The following is a 17,259-nucleotide window of genomic DNA, read 5'->3' as shown; positions in this document are numbered from 1 at the left end:
TGAGTGCTGTTTACATGCCTATACAATGCAGTTGATTTTTCTACAAGAAGGTTTTTGTGTATCTTTTCAACCAAATAAAAATGTTCCTTTTAATGGTCTTTGTTGTACTAATTCATTTTAAACATTTCCCCCTTAGGTTTCCCCTCCAATCCCCAAAATTCCCCTGATGACACTGAATCAACAACAGTAAATATTCTTATGTAGAAAAGGAGTTACCATCCAGTGGGATTTTGGTATTTGCTGGGGGGAAAAAAAGTACTGTGTCCAATTCTTACTGCTGTTCATTTTGTATATCCATTTAGCACATAATTATCTGTGTATTTGTCTTCTCAGATATTATTAAATATCTTCAAGGGACAGAGCAGCTGGTTAGATATCTTCACTCATTGGTAATTTAAAAGGCTTCATGTTTTTAGCCACTTAACATGTACCCTAAAAGTAAAATGTAAAATTTCAACTTGCTTTTCTCAGGGGAGGCTGATAAATCCAAGACTGAGATTAAAAGGGGGATTTTTAAAAATTATGGAAAATAAAATAAGCCTTTGTATCTAAATTACTAATTCAATTTCTAGTAATGTTTGATTTCATTTGTTACCTTAAGAATTCTATCTATAAAAATAGTCTTGGTTATCAGGAAAAGTTGGGAAGCCTTAGTTACCTGTTGAAAAGCGATGTGTAACTTCATCACTTCACTCTTTGGCAACTACATTTTCTATGGCATATTGATCAGCAGGTGATTTATTAGCTTGCTTTCTACTTATTATCTGTTATTTCTATGGATGACTTACAATTTTCTACAGACTTTATTTAAAGGGAGCTGAAATCTGAAATGCAGAATGAGAAAAAGATTTTTATGGACTGCATTATTTCGTCTGCCTTTTGCCATGTGTAGATCATCAAGTAAAACTTATCAGACTCCTGAGTGAAGCCCACACATGCTGAGGTCCTTGGGAGAGCAAAGGACCTCAGAACAAAGAACTTTCAACATGTGCCTTCTTTATAAAAAGTTCGGCCAGTAATAGAGAGCTAAAATGCGGGGGAGTTGGAAAGGCAAGGAACTTTTCCTATCTTAGGAATCTTAGTCATAGCATCCCCTTGTAAAGTAAAATGTAATTTATAACATGGAACCGGCTTTAAGATGCCATAAAAGTAAGAGGAGTCTGAAAATGGGGATCTTGCATCTTGCTACTGATGCTTTGTCCAGAATTATGAAATAAAAACATTTTTTGCACATTGGATTTTGCACAGGCAATGCTAACAAATTAGCAAATTTTGGAACAACAGAAAAAGTGGTTTTTATTGATACCAATACATTTAAGTGAGAAAAGGCTACATAAATGGTAATAGTTGGAACCTTAGAATCATAGTAGTCTTAAGGTGGAAGGGATTTTATGAAGTACTGGTCTAACACCTGGCTGTAAAATTATAAAAATGGAGCCCATAAAGAAAAAGGGACTTGTTCATGGTCATCAGCTACTTACAGAAACAGGAGGGTGCAGAGCACCTTATGGTGCTGGCCAGGAAACTTTTATGTCTCCCGAGTGATACATTCTCACTCATTCACCTTTGGGTGTGAATCCCAGCCTTCCTCCCTGAATTGGTTTAAAATGAGAAAAACCTGTGTACAACCCCTACATAACCCCCCATACGTTTTTCTCCAGCCACATTATCTATTTATTTAAGGAACATTTGCATGAATTAAATTCCTACTCAAGACATTTTTATAATTCCTTAGAGTCTTTCATCACAAAATCTGGCCTGTGATGGCTTTCTAAGAATTCAGTGCTCTCTGTCAAACTCACTCAACAGAGACATGGAAGCTGCCATGATTTCTGTGGCACAAGTGCCATCCAAAGCTCCAGATACAGCAAGGTCAAGAGGACGGAGTCATTGCCCTGCCCGCAGGGAGTCCTTACTCGGGGGTGAGAACGTGTAAGCAGGGAAACAAACAATGCAGTGGGGTGATGGCTGGCCTGGGGAGGCAGCCCGCACCCCACAGTGCTACATATTCATTTATTTTATCTTGTGTTTGTTTGATCAGTTTCTTGGATGAAACTTCTGAATTCATAGATAGCCTGTTTCTTCTTATCACCCTGCTAACTTGCTTTCCAAGCCCCTCCTTCAGCCGGCTGGTCTCCTTCTGCGTGCTCTTCATCTGCACATCTCAAGACTCCAAAATTTTGCGTGGATGGCTGTCTGGCTTGGTCCCTGCCCTCTGAACTCTTCTCTCTGGGGGTCTCTGGCACCTCAGCTTCCACATTCCCCTCCTAAGGTAGCTTCTTCCTTGATGGCCTGTGGCACTGAATCCCTAGCACTCCCTCTTGAAACCCTGGGTTCTCTTCTGCATTTCCTACTGCAGCCATTTTCATCTAGAGTAACTCCCCAAGTCTGCCCAACACCCCCTCTCCCTGTCTCCCCTTGGGATATAACGAGGTGTAAGAAATACCTATTTGGTCATTCATTGACCGAATATATATTTACCAACTGTATTTGGTCTTCACCCACAGTTCCTGAAAACACTTCAGAGCCTTAAAGGTGAAATGGGTGTCTTGTTATGTTAATGAGACTTTTGGACCCAGGGTGGTGCTGTGGTGGTTGGGGGTGGGGGGTGGATGCTGGATGTTGAATCAGCGAAAGGCCAGTAATTTAGTCAGTCATAACTGTTCAGTGAAACTCTTACAAACACCCATGAGAAAAACATCTCTCTTTTTTTGCATCTACTTCTATGTTGGAGAGAGCTTCCACGCTTGGGGAACCCAAACACTCCCATGTGCCATCGAGCCAGGCCCCAAGCTCCATGAGGATAGAAGCTCCTTTACGGGGGACCTTGCCCTGGGTCTCTCTTCATCTGGCCGTTAACTTGTATCTTTCACGGTATCCTTTGTTCAACTGGTCAATGTGTTTTCCAGTTCTGTCCCCTCTCTGCTCTTCCCCACAGCCTTTCAGATCCCTGCAGCTCCCCACTCCCAGAGGAAGGCCCATAGCCCCTCAGAGCCTTCCTCCCCACTGCGGGCCACCATTTCTTCTTTCCCAACTTTTGTGACATACCTTGTCTGTGATAGCCATTTCAAACCTCAATTATATCCTGGTTTCCAATTGTACTTTTTTATATCTTATTCCCTACAAATAAGTTTTAAGTTTTTGTAGGGCAAACACCCTGGTTTTTACCTTCCTTTCTTGTGCCCTGTAGGGCCCGATGCAGTGTGAGAACACTCCTCACTTAGCATCAATACATATGTGTTACTGTGTGAGGTCTGGGCTCTGGACTTCTGCAGTGTAGACCGAAGTGGTGGTTCATCTTCACAGAAGGACGGACAGCGCAGCCCCCTCCACCAGCCAGCACTGAACCAAAGCTCACAAGGGCAAAATCCACAGGACAGAGCCGTGAGAGGAGGGCCACTGCAAGGGCGTGTGGACAGCTGCTGAACGTGCCTGTGGCAGCAGCCAACCACAGGCAGTCGGCCCAAGAGATTGTGCTTTAAGGGAAGGGCCTTTGCTGCTTTGACGGCTTCAGTGTCAATTCTCAGCATCTGAGGGGGTTCAAAACATTCTGGTCCACTATTTCCACCTGCTCCTCCCATCCTCATAATCTCCCTTGCCTTTTGTGCTTTTCTTTCTCTTCTCCTATTTCCTGTATGCTGCTCCTTTTGCTGTTCTGTAGTGGACAACTCGTTTTGGCCAGCCAACCATGCATTAACCCTTCTTATATTAAGAGCACCCCAATTTTTCTGTGGGAGACCACTCCTTCCCCCACTCAGACCACTGGTTTGGGTGAGCTTGGCTCCTCTCCAGAGGTGAAACCCAGTCCTCATAACATCCCCCCAGTCACAGCAGCTAGTTCAGAGATGAGCATGAGTCCCAATCTGGGCCAGAGAATCACATCAGGATTTATATTCAAACTTAGGAGAAAGGAAAGCTCATTTTCTTTCCACTAGTTTTGGAATTGTGAGGATGAAAATGTGGACCTGCTGGCAGCCATCTTGCCTTTGAGAAGGGGGATCCCTTTGATAGGGAAGAAAGCAAAACTGAGAAATGGATCCTGGAGATATATTTTGAGTAGCTGGATCCAGCTATGCCTGAAGCTAGATATTTTTTCCAATTATGTGAGCCAATAAGTTCTTTGTTTGCTTAAGTTATTGTAAGTCAGGTGTTTAGTCACTTTGAACCAAAACAATCCGAATATAGCTTCCTAAATCTAAATTGTTCATAGTATGTTAGGTCTGCAAGTAAACGTAGAGATGAAGTCTCTTACATGTACATCATAGACACCCAAGCACTGTATAAAGTATAACTGTGATATGATCACACTTGACGTTATACCAGAGACCAGTCAAAACCCCAGTCTAGCTACCCAGAGCTATGGTTTTTCTGTCACAAATGCTACATTAAACAATGTGTCTTTCCTCATCTGGATATTTTATTCCCCAGCTAGAGCAGCACCCGAGAGGGCAGGGGCATGAGCTATGCCCTAGATTTTTCATATGCCCTATAGTCTGGCATAGCGTCTTATACGAGGCAAATATACAAAAAGTACTTGTTAGCCAATATGTGACTTAAGACATTTTTTTTCTGTGAGATTTTGTATTTATGCTTGCAAGATGAAATGTGCTACTTTTAGGGTTCTTACTACTGTAAAAGTATATGCATATGAAAAATATAATTGCTTTTAGCAACTGTAATCATTTCCTACAGATTTCAGTCTTGTCTTAGTCAAGCAACAACTTTTATTAACTAGCATTGCATGCAGACATTGTGGGGATCTGTCAAGCAATAAGCCTGTCCCTGCTCTTGGGAATTTATTTACTAATGTGGAGAGGAAAACACAATAAACAAAAATGACAAACATTTTGTTTTTGTGAATATGGAGGAAGATATCAATCTAAGAAATCAGCAGTAATTTTGGGGTTCTAAGTTACACGAAATAAATAAAATACTATTAATTCTCTCTGCAGAAATAGATAGCAGGCAACTTGGCCATTCTATTTAGAAAATCAGCATCTGTGTGCTTTTGTTATTTTAATGAATATGGTATAGCTACAAAATAATCTGAAATACCTGTGGTTTAATATCATACAACATATTTTCCCAAAGTATTTTTGAATCAAAAGTTTATTAAATACAAATTACACAGCACAGTGCATTTGCTGTAAGAATCACAGCAACTGACACTTTTTGTTTTGTTTTGTTTTAACGTATTAGTTTCCTAAGGCTGCTGTAACAATGTACTACAAATTTGGTGGCTTAACACAACAGAAATCTATGATCTCACAATTCTGGAGGCTAGAAGCCAAAATCACAGAGTTGGCAGGGCTGTTCTCTCTCTGAAACCTGTAGAGGAGACTCCTTCCCCTCCCTTTTCCTGCATTTGGGGGTGGCCATCCATCCATGGCATTTGTCGGCTTGCACCTAAACCACTCCAGTCTCTGCCTCCGTCATCACACAGCCTTCTCCCTGTGTATGTCTGTTTTCACCTGGTGTTTTCCTGTTTTTATAAGGACACCACAATACCATCTTAACTTGGTTACATCTAGAAAGACTACTTCCAAATAAAGTCACATTCACTGGTACTGAAGGTTAGGACCTCCACATGGCTTTTGAGGGGGATACAATTTAAAGCATAATGGACGTATAACAATTTTGCAGTGTTGGAAACTTGACCTTGGTGGGCAGCACAGAAGGAAAGGCTGTCTTTGGCAAGATCAATTTATGATTTGTTATTGAGACTCATAAGGTTAGAAGGATATTCAAATATTGGCTGGAATCATCATTTTGTGAACCACCAGAATCTGAGAGATGTAAATAAACAGGCCCAATTTAGTAAAGGAAGATATTATGCAGCACCTGAAATAACTTATATCACTAAATATTTATAATGACACAAGACAAAACAACTCTCCAATTCCTGTTCTGTGAGGTCTGCTTACTCTCCCCTCCCAGGAAGTCCTTCTCCTCTCCCCTCTACACCTCCACACGTGACCACCTCCCAGAAATGACCCGGGAATCACGGGAAATCCTCTTCCTTTCCCACTGCTGCTGCTTGGAATCATCCTGGCCACCTTCCTACAGAAGCATCCAGCTGGGGAAGGAGAAAGGAGATGACACCATGCATGGTTCTGATTCTGTCAAATCCAAACTTGATGTAGGCAAATATAAGTAATCAAGAGGTGGGTATGGTGAGAATCTAGAAAAATAAAAAGGCATGCCAGCTTCTTACTTGGTCTCTAAGCTTTAAATCATTCACCTCCCTGGAGCCATAAACTATATCTCTTCTTTACGCATTTCCTGAGCCCTGGAACAGAACTTATCTCGACCTGAGCACTGCCTGTCAAATTGTCCTGTTCCTCCTGAACTTTGAGCTTCAGCAGCCTGGAGTGGGAGAGGAAGGCAGGGAGGGGAGATCTCACTGATCAAGGGTTCTAGGAGGGGTTAGTGACGCAGAGGTTGGTTCCAAAACCAGAGGTGTGGCAGGACGATCTGGCCCTGAGAAACCTGGGGCTGAGAGAGGGAGGCCATGGGCTACAGAGCACAGACTAGACACCAAAGGCAAAATAACAGCGAATGGTCAAGCATTAGTGATTATCTTAACTCACCTTGTCTTCTCCCCCATTTTCCATCAGTTTCAGAAGGAGAGTTTTGTCTTATTTACCACTGTATCTTCAGCTCTCATCCTTCTGCCCAGCACACACTAGATCCCAGTCTCTTTGGCCATCTTTCATTTCCTTCAATTTATAAGCTGTTTTCACCCTTTGGTTCACAGCTTAAATATTAGTTCCTTGAAGAGCTCTATATCTGTTTAAGGTAAACTGCTCACGCACACACACACACACACACACACACACACACAGGATAGCCTCTCTCACAGTAGGTGTCTTACATGTTTATTTTCTTCATAGCCCATACAACAATTTGTAATGGTTTACCTCTTGTATACCTCCTCCACTCGACTACATTCTAGGAAGAAATTCATATCCATACCCATCTTGTTCACTCTTATAATCTGAGCAATTAGCACATCCAAGACACTCAATAGATATAAGGTTAAAGAACAAGCAAATTAATATAATCAAGCAAAATTTAATAAGCCTATCAGAATTTTAATATTATGTTACATGGGAACTTAGCATAAAATAAAGATAGCATCTTAGACCAGAAGAGGAAGATTTAGTAACTATCTAGGCTTGATTGAATAACCAAAACTAAAGCTGAATCTATTCCTTCCTTACTCCATATCAAAATCAATTCCAAATGGATCAAAGATGTAAGTCTTAAAAAATTAAGCCATTAAAGAACTTGAAGAAAATGTACAAGAAATTTTAATCATCTTAATGCAGAGATGTTTTTCTAAGCAAGCCAAAAAAGAAAACACTGATACATTTAAATAAATAAAAACTAAAACTTTCTTCACTCACACATATACACTCAAAACACTCAGAGACAAAAGACAACAAATTGGGGAAAAAGAAATGTTACGCTTGACAAAGACCTAGATTTCATTATAATAAAATGTTACAAATAAATAATGAAAAGACTAATAACTCAAAATAAAAATAAAGAATATAAACAGACTACAGACGAAGTTGTGCAAAGGGCTTTTAAGGAATAGGATATATAACTTTAAGAATATCAAAAGAGAAATGTAAATTAAACAGTGAGATAACCATTTTTCATCTCTGAAATTGGCAGAAATGAAAAACTTTGATGATGTTTATTGTTGGCACTAATGAGCACTGGCATATTGTCATGGGGGGTATACATTTTGTGTTTTGAAAGTCAGCTCCATGGGTCAGCTGGTCTTTGAGAGTGGTTCAGGTATTTTTATGTCTGTGCAGAGGACAACTGGGCAATACCTATTGGAATTTTAAATGCACATACTCTTCGGCCAGCAATTGCATTCTAGGATTTTATTCTACAGATAAACATGCATGCATATTCAAAGATGCATAAATGAAGATATTCATGCAAAAGACCAAGAACGTAAATGACCCTGAATAGTGAACTGATGAAATAAGGTTTGATTCATACTCATAATAGACTACCATGAAGCCACAGAAACAGAAATGTGCCAATGTCATGACTCTCCAGCAAATGAAGCATACAAGTCATGGAACAGAATGCATTGTAGAAACCTATTTGTTAGGAAAAAACAGGCTAGAGGTAGACACTTAGATGATGGATAGATAGATAGATACATAGATAGATAGATAAACAGAGAGATAGATATACAGACAAACATGGCTGTGTATGTGTACCATTTCTAGAAGGACTCATAAGAAACCACTGTGGGCAGGGACTGAGACGCCAGAAACTTACTTTTCCTGGTACTTTTTCATATTCTTAGAAAAAAAATTTTACCATCTACACATACTACTTTTTTTACATTAATGGCTAACTAAATTACAAAAATGTTAGTATAACTTAATGTAGCCCTCAGAAAGATTCTCTCTGTAATAATAATAGTGATGCTAGTAAAATAGTAAGACTTTTTTCAGTCTTATTGGTTAGGGCTTTTATTATTGCAAGGCATATAATTTGAAATGAGCACTCTAAATAAAAGAGGAATAACTCTTTCAATAACCCACAAGTGAGACAGGTTTAGCCCTTAGTTGTGAATAAGTTATTTGACTTAAGAAGCCTACACTTGATTTATTAATAAGTAGTTTATTTTTTAAGGATGGCCTACCAGTGTAACTTGGGCAGGTTAAGCTCATTTGTAGCTATTGCCACGCCCTACCCCATCCCTCACAATGTATTCAAATTCAATAACAAAAGTTACTTATTAAACTCAAAAGATATCATGCCCTGGGAAAACCATTATAAACTTGGCATTTAGGACAACTGATCTCTTAATGAAATACAGACAAATATCTCAGAAAAACGAAAATGGGCAATCGTCATGTAAGTATTTATTACCTTTGGGAATCAAAGTTTTAATTTTGGGTGGCATGCGAAAGAATTTAAACAATGAATTCATTATTCTATTTTATATTTTATCATTGTGATCACTCCCTTATTGCTGGTTTTCACAACAGCTACCATACTTTTAAAACGCATTTGGAATATACTTTTTTCTCCATTAGTCAAAAATCTCTCAGGAGGGGCTAAAGAGAATTGTTTAAAACAAGGTAGTAAACAGTGCCTTGCACAAAGTAAATTTGTTAATATGTATTTGTGTAAAGTTTGATTAAAGCTGTTTGTAGCAAAGTTGCACAAAACTTCATAGACTATGTCTATCAGAGAGTTTTGTGAAGAAAAAAGGTTCATGTCACAAATATCAGTAGACAGAGTTAAAATTACTTCAATCCATTTAACTTGAATTGAAAGATGAAAGTATTCTGGTATTATTTCTAAACAGCACCAAACATCCAGAGATCTGCAATGCAAATATCCATTAAATGGATTCAATATTTCACTTTTTTCTGAAATGTTTAGGCTCATGTGACTAGCCTATCTATTAACTATTAATGACTAAACACAAACACACTCCCATTTGGAACCAACTAAGCACAGGCAGATTGGAGTTATATCTTAATTTTTTTACATTGAAAAAATGTACATCTAAAGCTGCTGCAATAAGAATTTTAATAAGGTTTTGCTATACCTACCATAGCTTCCCACAGTGAGAATATTTATTGTGTGTATGCTAGGGGTAAGAAAATAAAACCACCAGAATTTTCTATAGACTTTAACTTTGTTTAAAAGGTTTTTGCCTTGGCTGTAGATTAAACCTGCACTCAAGGGTTACAAACCTACAGATACCTTATTCAGAGAGGTGTTATTTTTTAAGTCATCTGTAAATAACGCTTTCATGCTAGCCAAGATTACGAACCTTCCACTCAGAGAAACTGAAACCTACTTTTAAAATACTTTTGATAGATGCAGGGGACTTCAGGAATAGTAAATGGCCTTTGATCTAGGCCTTAGCAGTTTAGGAAGACATTTGCGTCCCTTAAAAATCAGCCCCATAGGGCAGCCGGCTTTTGTGACTGGTCTAGGATTTTTATTCATTTCTTTTTTGAATCCTCAGAGCCAGTCTTATTCCCTCTCAGAAGGCAGTCAACAGTTGCCCAAAGGGGACACCCTACCCTCGGCAGGCGTGCAGCCTCTCAGCCACCCTTCAGGGAGTGGAGAGCCAGAGCCCCAGCAGTCTGTAAGCACTTTATTTTCCCTCCAAATCATAGGTATGACCAGGCTATCTCGCGGGCCCAGTACCACTCACCAATGATTTGTCATATTTCCAGTCTGAAAATGCCATCATCAGGCATTACATCCAAGCAGGGAAGTCTTTCCCTGGCAAATGTTTGTTACAATACTTGGAGCTAATATAAAATGTAATCTAGTTACTCAGTTTACTTTCCCAACAGTGCCTTAGAAGGGAAAGCAGGATGCCATGATATGTCTGCTATGACATTTTAGAAAATACTAATGGAATTTAACATGTGCGCAAGGAATGAATAGATTTTCAGACTGTGTTTCTAAATAAGTAAATGCAAAACCTTTTTAAAGCACAAAAAGTTGTCCTGGCAGAGACTTATATTATTTGCATTAGAAAGTGACTTATGCTTGTAGCTTTGAAGCTCCTACACAACCAAAACAAATTTACAAAATTAAATACTAGAAAAATACTAGTATTTTATATGCAAAGGTATATTATTGACTTAGTATAATAGATGATGTTATTTTGTTGAGATTAAATGACTGGGATCAATGTAAAAATGGTCCTGGATCAGTGTAAAAATGGTCCTGATTTGCTATAATATGATTTTGAGTTGCAGCATGTTTAAATATGAAGTGGTGTGTGACTTCTTAGTTTTCCTATCATGTTTCTCTATCCAAATTACTTAGAAACTTCTGTTTGTAAGACTCCCTGTAATCAAATAGGGTCTTCTCTTGGCTAAAATGCATCATTAAACTTCCCTCTGTTCTCTGTCCATTTACCATTAGCCTTCAACAATAAAAGCATTGGCATATATATAATCACACATTATAGAAACACAAATGCAGGCATTGAAATCACGTGCTAGCTCTTGGTCATTCTGATGATCCAATATGCTTTGTATTAGATTTGAAGTTATTATCAGCATTAAATACACTATTTAAAAAACCTACTAGAAAAGTTTTGAATCCCTGAGACTTATGTCCCCAGACAAGGTTACACAGGTAATTATTTGACAAACATTGCTCTACAGCCAATAGAACTTTAGCCAGGAAATTACATTTTCCAAGGCACTGTGATATAGAATCCTAGACAATTCTGAAAACTTAAAATTACCTTTTTGCTTTGTGCTTTCCCCCAATGCTTTAGCCATCATTAATGATTTTTTTTTAACTGAAGACAGTGTTTGTGACTAACCCATTTGAAGCAGTCATAACTGAGATGCTGGGTTATTATCATTTGCCACACCATCCAATGTTCAAAGAATTTGCTTAGCCTGGGGGACATATCCTTGGGCTCAATAAGCTTTGGGCACAGATAGAAAAACAACATCCACAGAAAAATCTGCTTATGTTTAGCTCGACTCCTATTCTGTTGTGTGGGTTGTTTTCAAGAGAATCACTATCTACAGGCAAAGAATTCAAATCAATAGTGAGATTACTTTGCCATAGGAGAGTGGCTATAGGGTAGGGGAAGAGCAATAGGGAGAGAGATAGATTTAGGGGAGCCACTGAAGAATCTGGAAATGATCACAAACTCAAGGGGATTAATGATTTCTGGAAAATTATTTTCAAGACTAATGAACAGGAGCTAAAAAAGGATAAGAGCCTTGTTACTCAAAGAGTGGTCCCTGGACAAGTCACAACAACCAGGTTGCTTGGGTGCTTGTTAGACATGTAGAATCTCAGGCCAACACAAACCTGAGGAATCAGAATCTGCATTTTCACAAGACCCTCAAGTGATTCCAATGCACATTAAAGTCTGAGAAGCATAGGACTGGGAACAAGCACTCAACCTTGGCTGCACCCTGGAATCATCTCAGGATTTCTAAAAGCCACTGATGCCTGAGTCCCACCACCAGGAAGTCTGAATTAATTGCTCTAATGGTTGGCCTGGGCACTGGGGTTTACAGAAGACCCCAGGTGATGCTCATATAGAGTTTGAGAAGCACTGATCTGAAGCACATCAGATCAGATCAGCACACTGCTGACAAAAGCAGGTGTCATTGTGAGTGCCCATACTGACAACCAACTTGTAAGTGTCAGAACATCTGTTCAGCGATCTGCCACAGTGTTTGTGAATGTGCCACGTTTATGACTTGCTATGCCAATATTGAGCTAACATAACTATTGCCTAAAATGGAGAACAGTTTGGGACTTGCAGTAGGCAAGCACCAGGTGGGCTCAGAGGAGGATGCATCAGGAACTTCTGGGAGCACTGCGACAGGTGGGGAATAGGTCCAGTTTTCTGAGCACAGAAGGGCAGCTGGAGGCAGGCAAAAAAAGGTGACTGGGAAATTGAGATGAAAGTAAGTATGGTTTTGAATGAGCATGTGCATTAAACTGTGATCCCCAAACTCACATAATCACAGTGAACCCCAAGCAGAAACCAGCTTAGACCCACTTAGACCATGCAGGCATAACTCTCCTATCCCAGCTAGCCAGTCCTCCAGAACACCACCATGAGTGTAAGAGGAAACAAAAAGGGTCTCCAAAGGCAAAACATAACATGCACTAAAAGCATGCCTTCTTTATTTAAAAAAACAAGTCTCCCATTGAAAGTCTAGCTATGTTTTAGACACAATTACACAATCTTGGCTTAGGAGTTTCTTGTCTATGGTAAATAAAAAGCAGTCATTTTGAAGAGGTAGAAACAAAGGCTGCCAAGGGCAAATACACTGGCAGAGGAAGAATATGCAGATTGAAAACCTGACACAAGAACTCTAAAGCCACAGGAGCCTGCGGCCACCTGGCATAGGGGTGCAATCCAGTGTATCTCTGCTCCATCGCACAGAGACAAGAACCAAATTCCCAGGAGTGATGGGCATAACTGAAGGCTTACAGGGGGCCTTCCAAAATGAAGCCAATGATAACCGACATTTTTCAAGTACTTGCTAGACTGAGCTGTTCTGAGGGCATGGGCTGTGGTCCATGAAGTCTGAGCCCTTTATTCTATCAAGCACTCCATGTGTGTGCCCTTTAGTCCTCACCACAATTCTGCAAGGAAAATACTAGCATTATTCCCCTTTTAAGTCTGGGAAAAGTGAAGCAAAGAGAGGCTAGGTAATTTGTGCTAGGTTGCACATCTAGTAAGAGGTCAAACATGGATTTGGATTTAGGAAGTTCTTCACACCATGCCTTGGGCCATTATACCAACTAGAAGCTCACCTGTTGGACTTCTAAAACTATTGAATTGGATCATCCTCTCTCTTCTCTTTACCCCCGTCCCAGAGTTTCCTCCTTTTTGCACCCCCTGCCCCCTGACACACACACCTTGAGCTGGATTAGGGGCTCTTTAGTGCTTCCACAACACTCTCTAACACCACCACTCCTCTCCCACGTGATTTTAGAACTGTCTGTTTATACATCTGTCCTGCGCTGTACTGGCGGCTCCCTAGGGGTAGGGCTGTGTCTTGTTCATCTTAACATCACCATTACTGACACAATGCTGGCACATAACAAGCACTCAATAAAAGTTTGATGAATTCATTACCTTTTCTAAATGAGCCTTAATCAAACTAGTGTTTCACTCACTTGGGGTCCAAATCCTGCCAGTCCCACTCCCGAGCCAACGAGTGGGTAAGGTCCTGGTATCTTTATTTTTTTAAACTCCCCAAGTGATTCTAATGTACCCAAAGTTGAGAACCCTGGATCTAATGTCAGGTATTCCTCAAGTGCAAAAATGTACCTGAATGTAGCCCCCAGTCCAGCATCACTGGTATAACCTGGATCTTGTTAGGAATGCAGGTCACTGGGACCCACCCCAGATCTCCTGAATCAGAAACTCTGGGGGTAGGGCCCAGCAACTGCAGCTGACCCAGCTCTCCGGGTGATTCTGATGTTCGCTGAAGTTTGAGAATCAACGTGGAAGCAAAAGCTTCTCACAGGCCTAGGCTAGAGCTAGTGCCCCAGCTTTGACTATGACCCTCTCTCATCACTCAGCCTCAGAGATGCCCAGATAATGGCATTTCAAGCTTACTTTGCTACATGTCAGCCTCCCCAGACTCTCACACCAAATACAACCCACAGAACTGCCCATTCTGCCCCGTCCTCCCCCTGGGCCAGGCTGTGCTCTCTCACCGCACCCCCTAGAGCTATTCACGGAAAGGCAGCTACAAAGCATCCCTCTGCCAGCGGAGAGGAGGGAAGCCACTCTCATCCTTTTCGTCAGGTCAACATATTCTTTTAAGGAAACTACCATGAGCCAGTGACTGTTTGAGACTCTATAGATAAAAAGCGGAATAAGGTAAAAACAAAAGCAAAAAAACAACCTACAGTCCATGCCCTCAAAATAGCTCAGAGTCTAGCAAGTGAGGCAAATAAATAAATAATTATAATGATATGTGATGGATGCACTAACAGAACCAGATCCAGTTAAACCAAGTTCAGAAATTGGATAGAGGAGGGAGTGAGCCTATGCGGGAGGAACGAGTGGAAGAGGATTCATAAGTGGAGAAGGGCATTCCTTGCAGCACAGGAGTACATGTAGAGAGGGACAAGCAGGCTTGGGCCGCTGCCAGGCGCAGCTCTCACCCCGCCAAGGCACCTAACACATCATGCGGCGATTGCCTGCGCCACTGCTATCATCTCTCCTGGGCTGCGGGGCAGGCACCGCATCTTCCTCATTGCTGTATCTTGGGCTTCATATGTAACAGGGGCACCATAGAAAAATCAATGAACAGGGACCAATGACAGGAGTGAGATTAGGGCACAGGGGAAGACCCAAAGGCCCTTTGTGCTGTGCAGAGTGTGTTGGTTGGTTTCCTAGGGCTAATGTGCAAAGTACCACAAACTGGGTGGCTTAAATAACAGAAATTTGTTCTCTCAAAGTTCTGGAGACTAGGAGTTGGAAGTCAAGGTCTTAGCTGGGCCACATTCCCTCTGCAGGCTGCAAAGAAAACCTTTCTTGCCTCGTTCAGCTTCTGCTAGGCCCAGGCATCACAGTCCTTGGCCCCTGGCAGGATATCCCTAATCTCTGCCTCCATCTTCACATGGCCTTCTCCTTGTGTCTCCGTTTTCTCCTCTTCTTATAGGGGTGCCAGTCATTGATTTAGGACCCACAGTATATCCAGGATGATCTCATCCAGAGATTCTTAACTAATTGCATCTGCAAAGATCCTTCTTTCTAAATAAAGTTACATTCTGAGGCTCTGAGTAGACATGAATTCTGGGGGGACACCATTCAACCTACTACACTGAGGGAATTGGGTTTTATTACCTTAGAGCACAAACCTTAGTTTTTAAACTTTGCACATCACATTCTTCTGGAAGGCTTGTTTGAAGAGAGCTGCTACCCCCAGAGTGTCTGATTCAGTAGGCAGTTCAGGGTGGAGCCCTAGAATGGGCGTTTCTCACACATTTCCTGGTGATGCTGCTGGTCCAGGGACCCTCGTTTGAGAACCAATACCTCAGGCACTAGAGAAGCCCTAATCAGTCTCAGCCAAGGGAATGACTGCACTACAGAGGGAACAAGCTGGAGGTTGGAGGCCAAAGTTTTAGACAGAAACATCACCAAAGACAAGAAAAGCACTTGGGAGGCAGTGGCCCTGGAGAGAGATGTTGAACCCCTGTCCCCAACTAAAACAGTGACAGTGGACTTGGAGAGAGGCAGCCAGATTGGAGGGTCAAATTGACATAACTTGCTGGCTGATTGGATTTGGCAGGTGAGGGCCAAGGAAGACTACAGAGTGGCCCACACACCACTCACCAGGTGGGTGGTGGTACATCCTGGGAATAAGGCAAAGCAGAGCTTTGCAAGGTGAGAGAATGAGTTTGGTCTGGGATCTGCTGAGGTGAGATCTCTGCAGCATTCCCGGATCCACGTAGCTAAGGTCTGAGACTCAAGAGAGAAGTCTGGGCTTAAGGTAATTTGGGAAATATGAATTTATAGTTGTTTTTAAGTTAGTGTGTGTTTGATAATAAGTAGCAGACCACTGGACTAACAGTGGTTTAAATATCACAGACAATTGTTAATCCTAACTGGAAATCTGAAGGGAAGGGATTCCAGTGCTGGTTCTGCAGTTCAGTGATGTCATCAAGAACCCAGGCTATGTCTGCCTTTCTGTTCTGCCGCCTTGATATACCAGCAATGTCATCCCTCGTGGGTGCAAGATGATGGTCGTGTGTTCAAGTTAACATCTCACATGAGAGGGTCAAAAGCAAGAAGGGGATAGAGAAAATAGGGCCTTTCTTTTCACGTGCCACGCCCCTATCAGTAAGGAAAATCTCCCTTTCTAGCTCTTTGGCCAGATCACTGGCCAGATCCCAATCACTGGCAAATGGGAAGAGGATAGCCATGAAGCGTGATTCATCACTGGAGCGAGCTGGGGACCCATCTTGCCGGCTAGCATCTTCTCTTTCAATCTCCCTCTCTCCCTCTCTGTGTGTTGGCCTCATTCTCTCCTACTGAGAAACAACTTGTTCCTTTCAGTAGTGGCACAGACGAAAGGAATCAATGAGAGGGAGGCATGACCAAGATAGTTCAGCACCACAGAGAGTGGCTTCTCAAAAACTCCACATTAACAACCTCAGGGAAAGGAGTTTCTTTCTCTAAGCATCTGCACATAAATGTCAGGGGAAAACTCTGATTAGCTTGGGTCAGGAACCTATTCCTTGGACTACCTCTGTGGCCCAAGGTGGCCTTATCTCTCTGTGGGGGTAGGGATATTGCTTTATCATTATTGCTTTCCTATAACTATCATTTTTATTAATATTACTATGATTACTACTACTCCTGGTACTATTATTGGATGGCCTGAAATAGAAAGAGAATGAAGACTTGAAGATCAGCTAGAAGGGCCATAAAATAATTTACGCTTCTGATGATGGGGGTTTGGAAAGTTGTGGCAGGAACAAAAAGGATGATTAAAATGTTAAGAATTTTAATGAATGATTAATAGGTTTGGATCCAGTGCATATTTAGACTCTCCTACCCAGGGAAAGAATAGCACTCATTGTTTTTATTCTGATTAAGACAGAAATTCGCTCAAAGCAAATTTAGCATTTTCACTTAGTTTCCTTTTCAGCAAATCAGAACTTGTTCACATGCCATTGGTTATGACCTCTACACAGGACCACTCAATGCTGTAATGGCCCAGCCCAGCCTCC

The 17,259-nt window shown here is 41.2% G+C and overlaps 1 protein-coding gene and 1 long non-coding RNA gene across 3 annotated transcripts in view; one reads left to right on the top strand and one right to left on the bottom strand.

Moving 5' to 3' along the window:
* Positions 1-5,101: 5,101 nt before the first annotated feature.
* LOC130682816 (uncharacterized) overlaps positions 5,102-17,259 on the bottom strand; it is a 37,346-nt gene continuing 25,188 nt past the window's right edge. The window contains exons 3-4 of the long non-coding RNA XR_008996173.1: positions 14,233-14,375; positions 5,102-6,181 (exon numbers count right to left, since the gene is read on the bottom strand). This is a non-coding gene — a long non-coding RNA (uncharacterized LOC130682816). The remainder of the gene's footprint in view (positions 6,182-14,232; positions 14,376-17,259) is intronic.
* ANXA13 (annexin A13) overlaps positions 8,800-17,259 on the top strand; it is a 49,262-nt gene continuing 40,802 nt past the window's right edge. Inside the window, exons 1-2 of one of the 2 annotated variants that reach the window (XM_036883093.2) lie at positions 8,801-8,895; positions 10,025-10,147. In XM_036883093.2, coding sequence (XP_036738988.2) covers positions 8,881-8,895; positions 10,025-10,147 — 138 coding nt within the window. In that variant the 5' untranslated portion in view covers positions 8,801-8,880. Of the gene's footprint in view, positions 8,896-10,024; positions 10,148-17,259 lie in introns of both variants that reach the window. The other variant, XM_036883094.2, reaches the window with a different exon arrangement.

The sequence above is a fragment of the Manis pentadactyla genome, chromosome 3, assembly GCF_030020395.1.
Source record: "Manis pentadactyla isolate mManPen7 chromosome 3, mManPen7.hap1, whole genome shotgun sequence".
In the NCBI taxonomy this organism is placed as follows: Eukaryota; Metazoa; Chordata; class Mammalia; order Pholidota; family Manidae; genus Manis; species Manis pentadactyla.
Note: the sequence above shows the minus strand (reverse complement) of the source record. Positions and strands in the feature narration are given on the sequence as shown.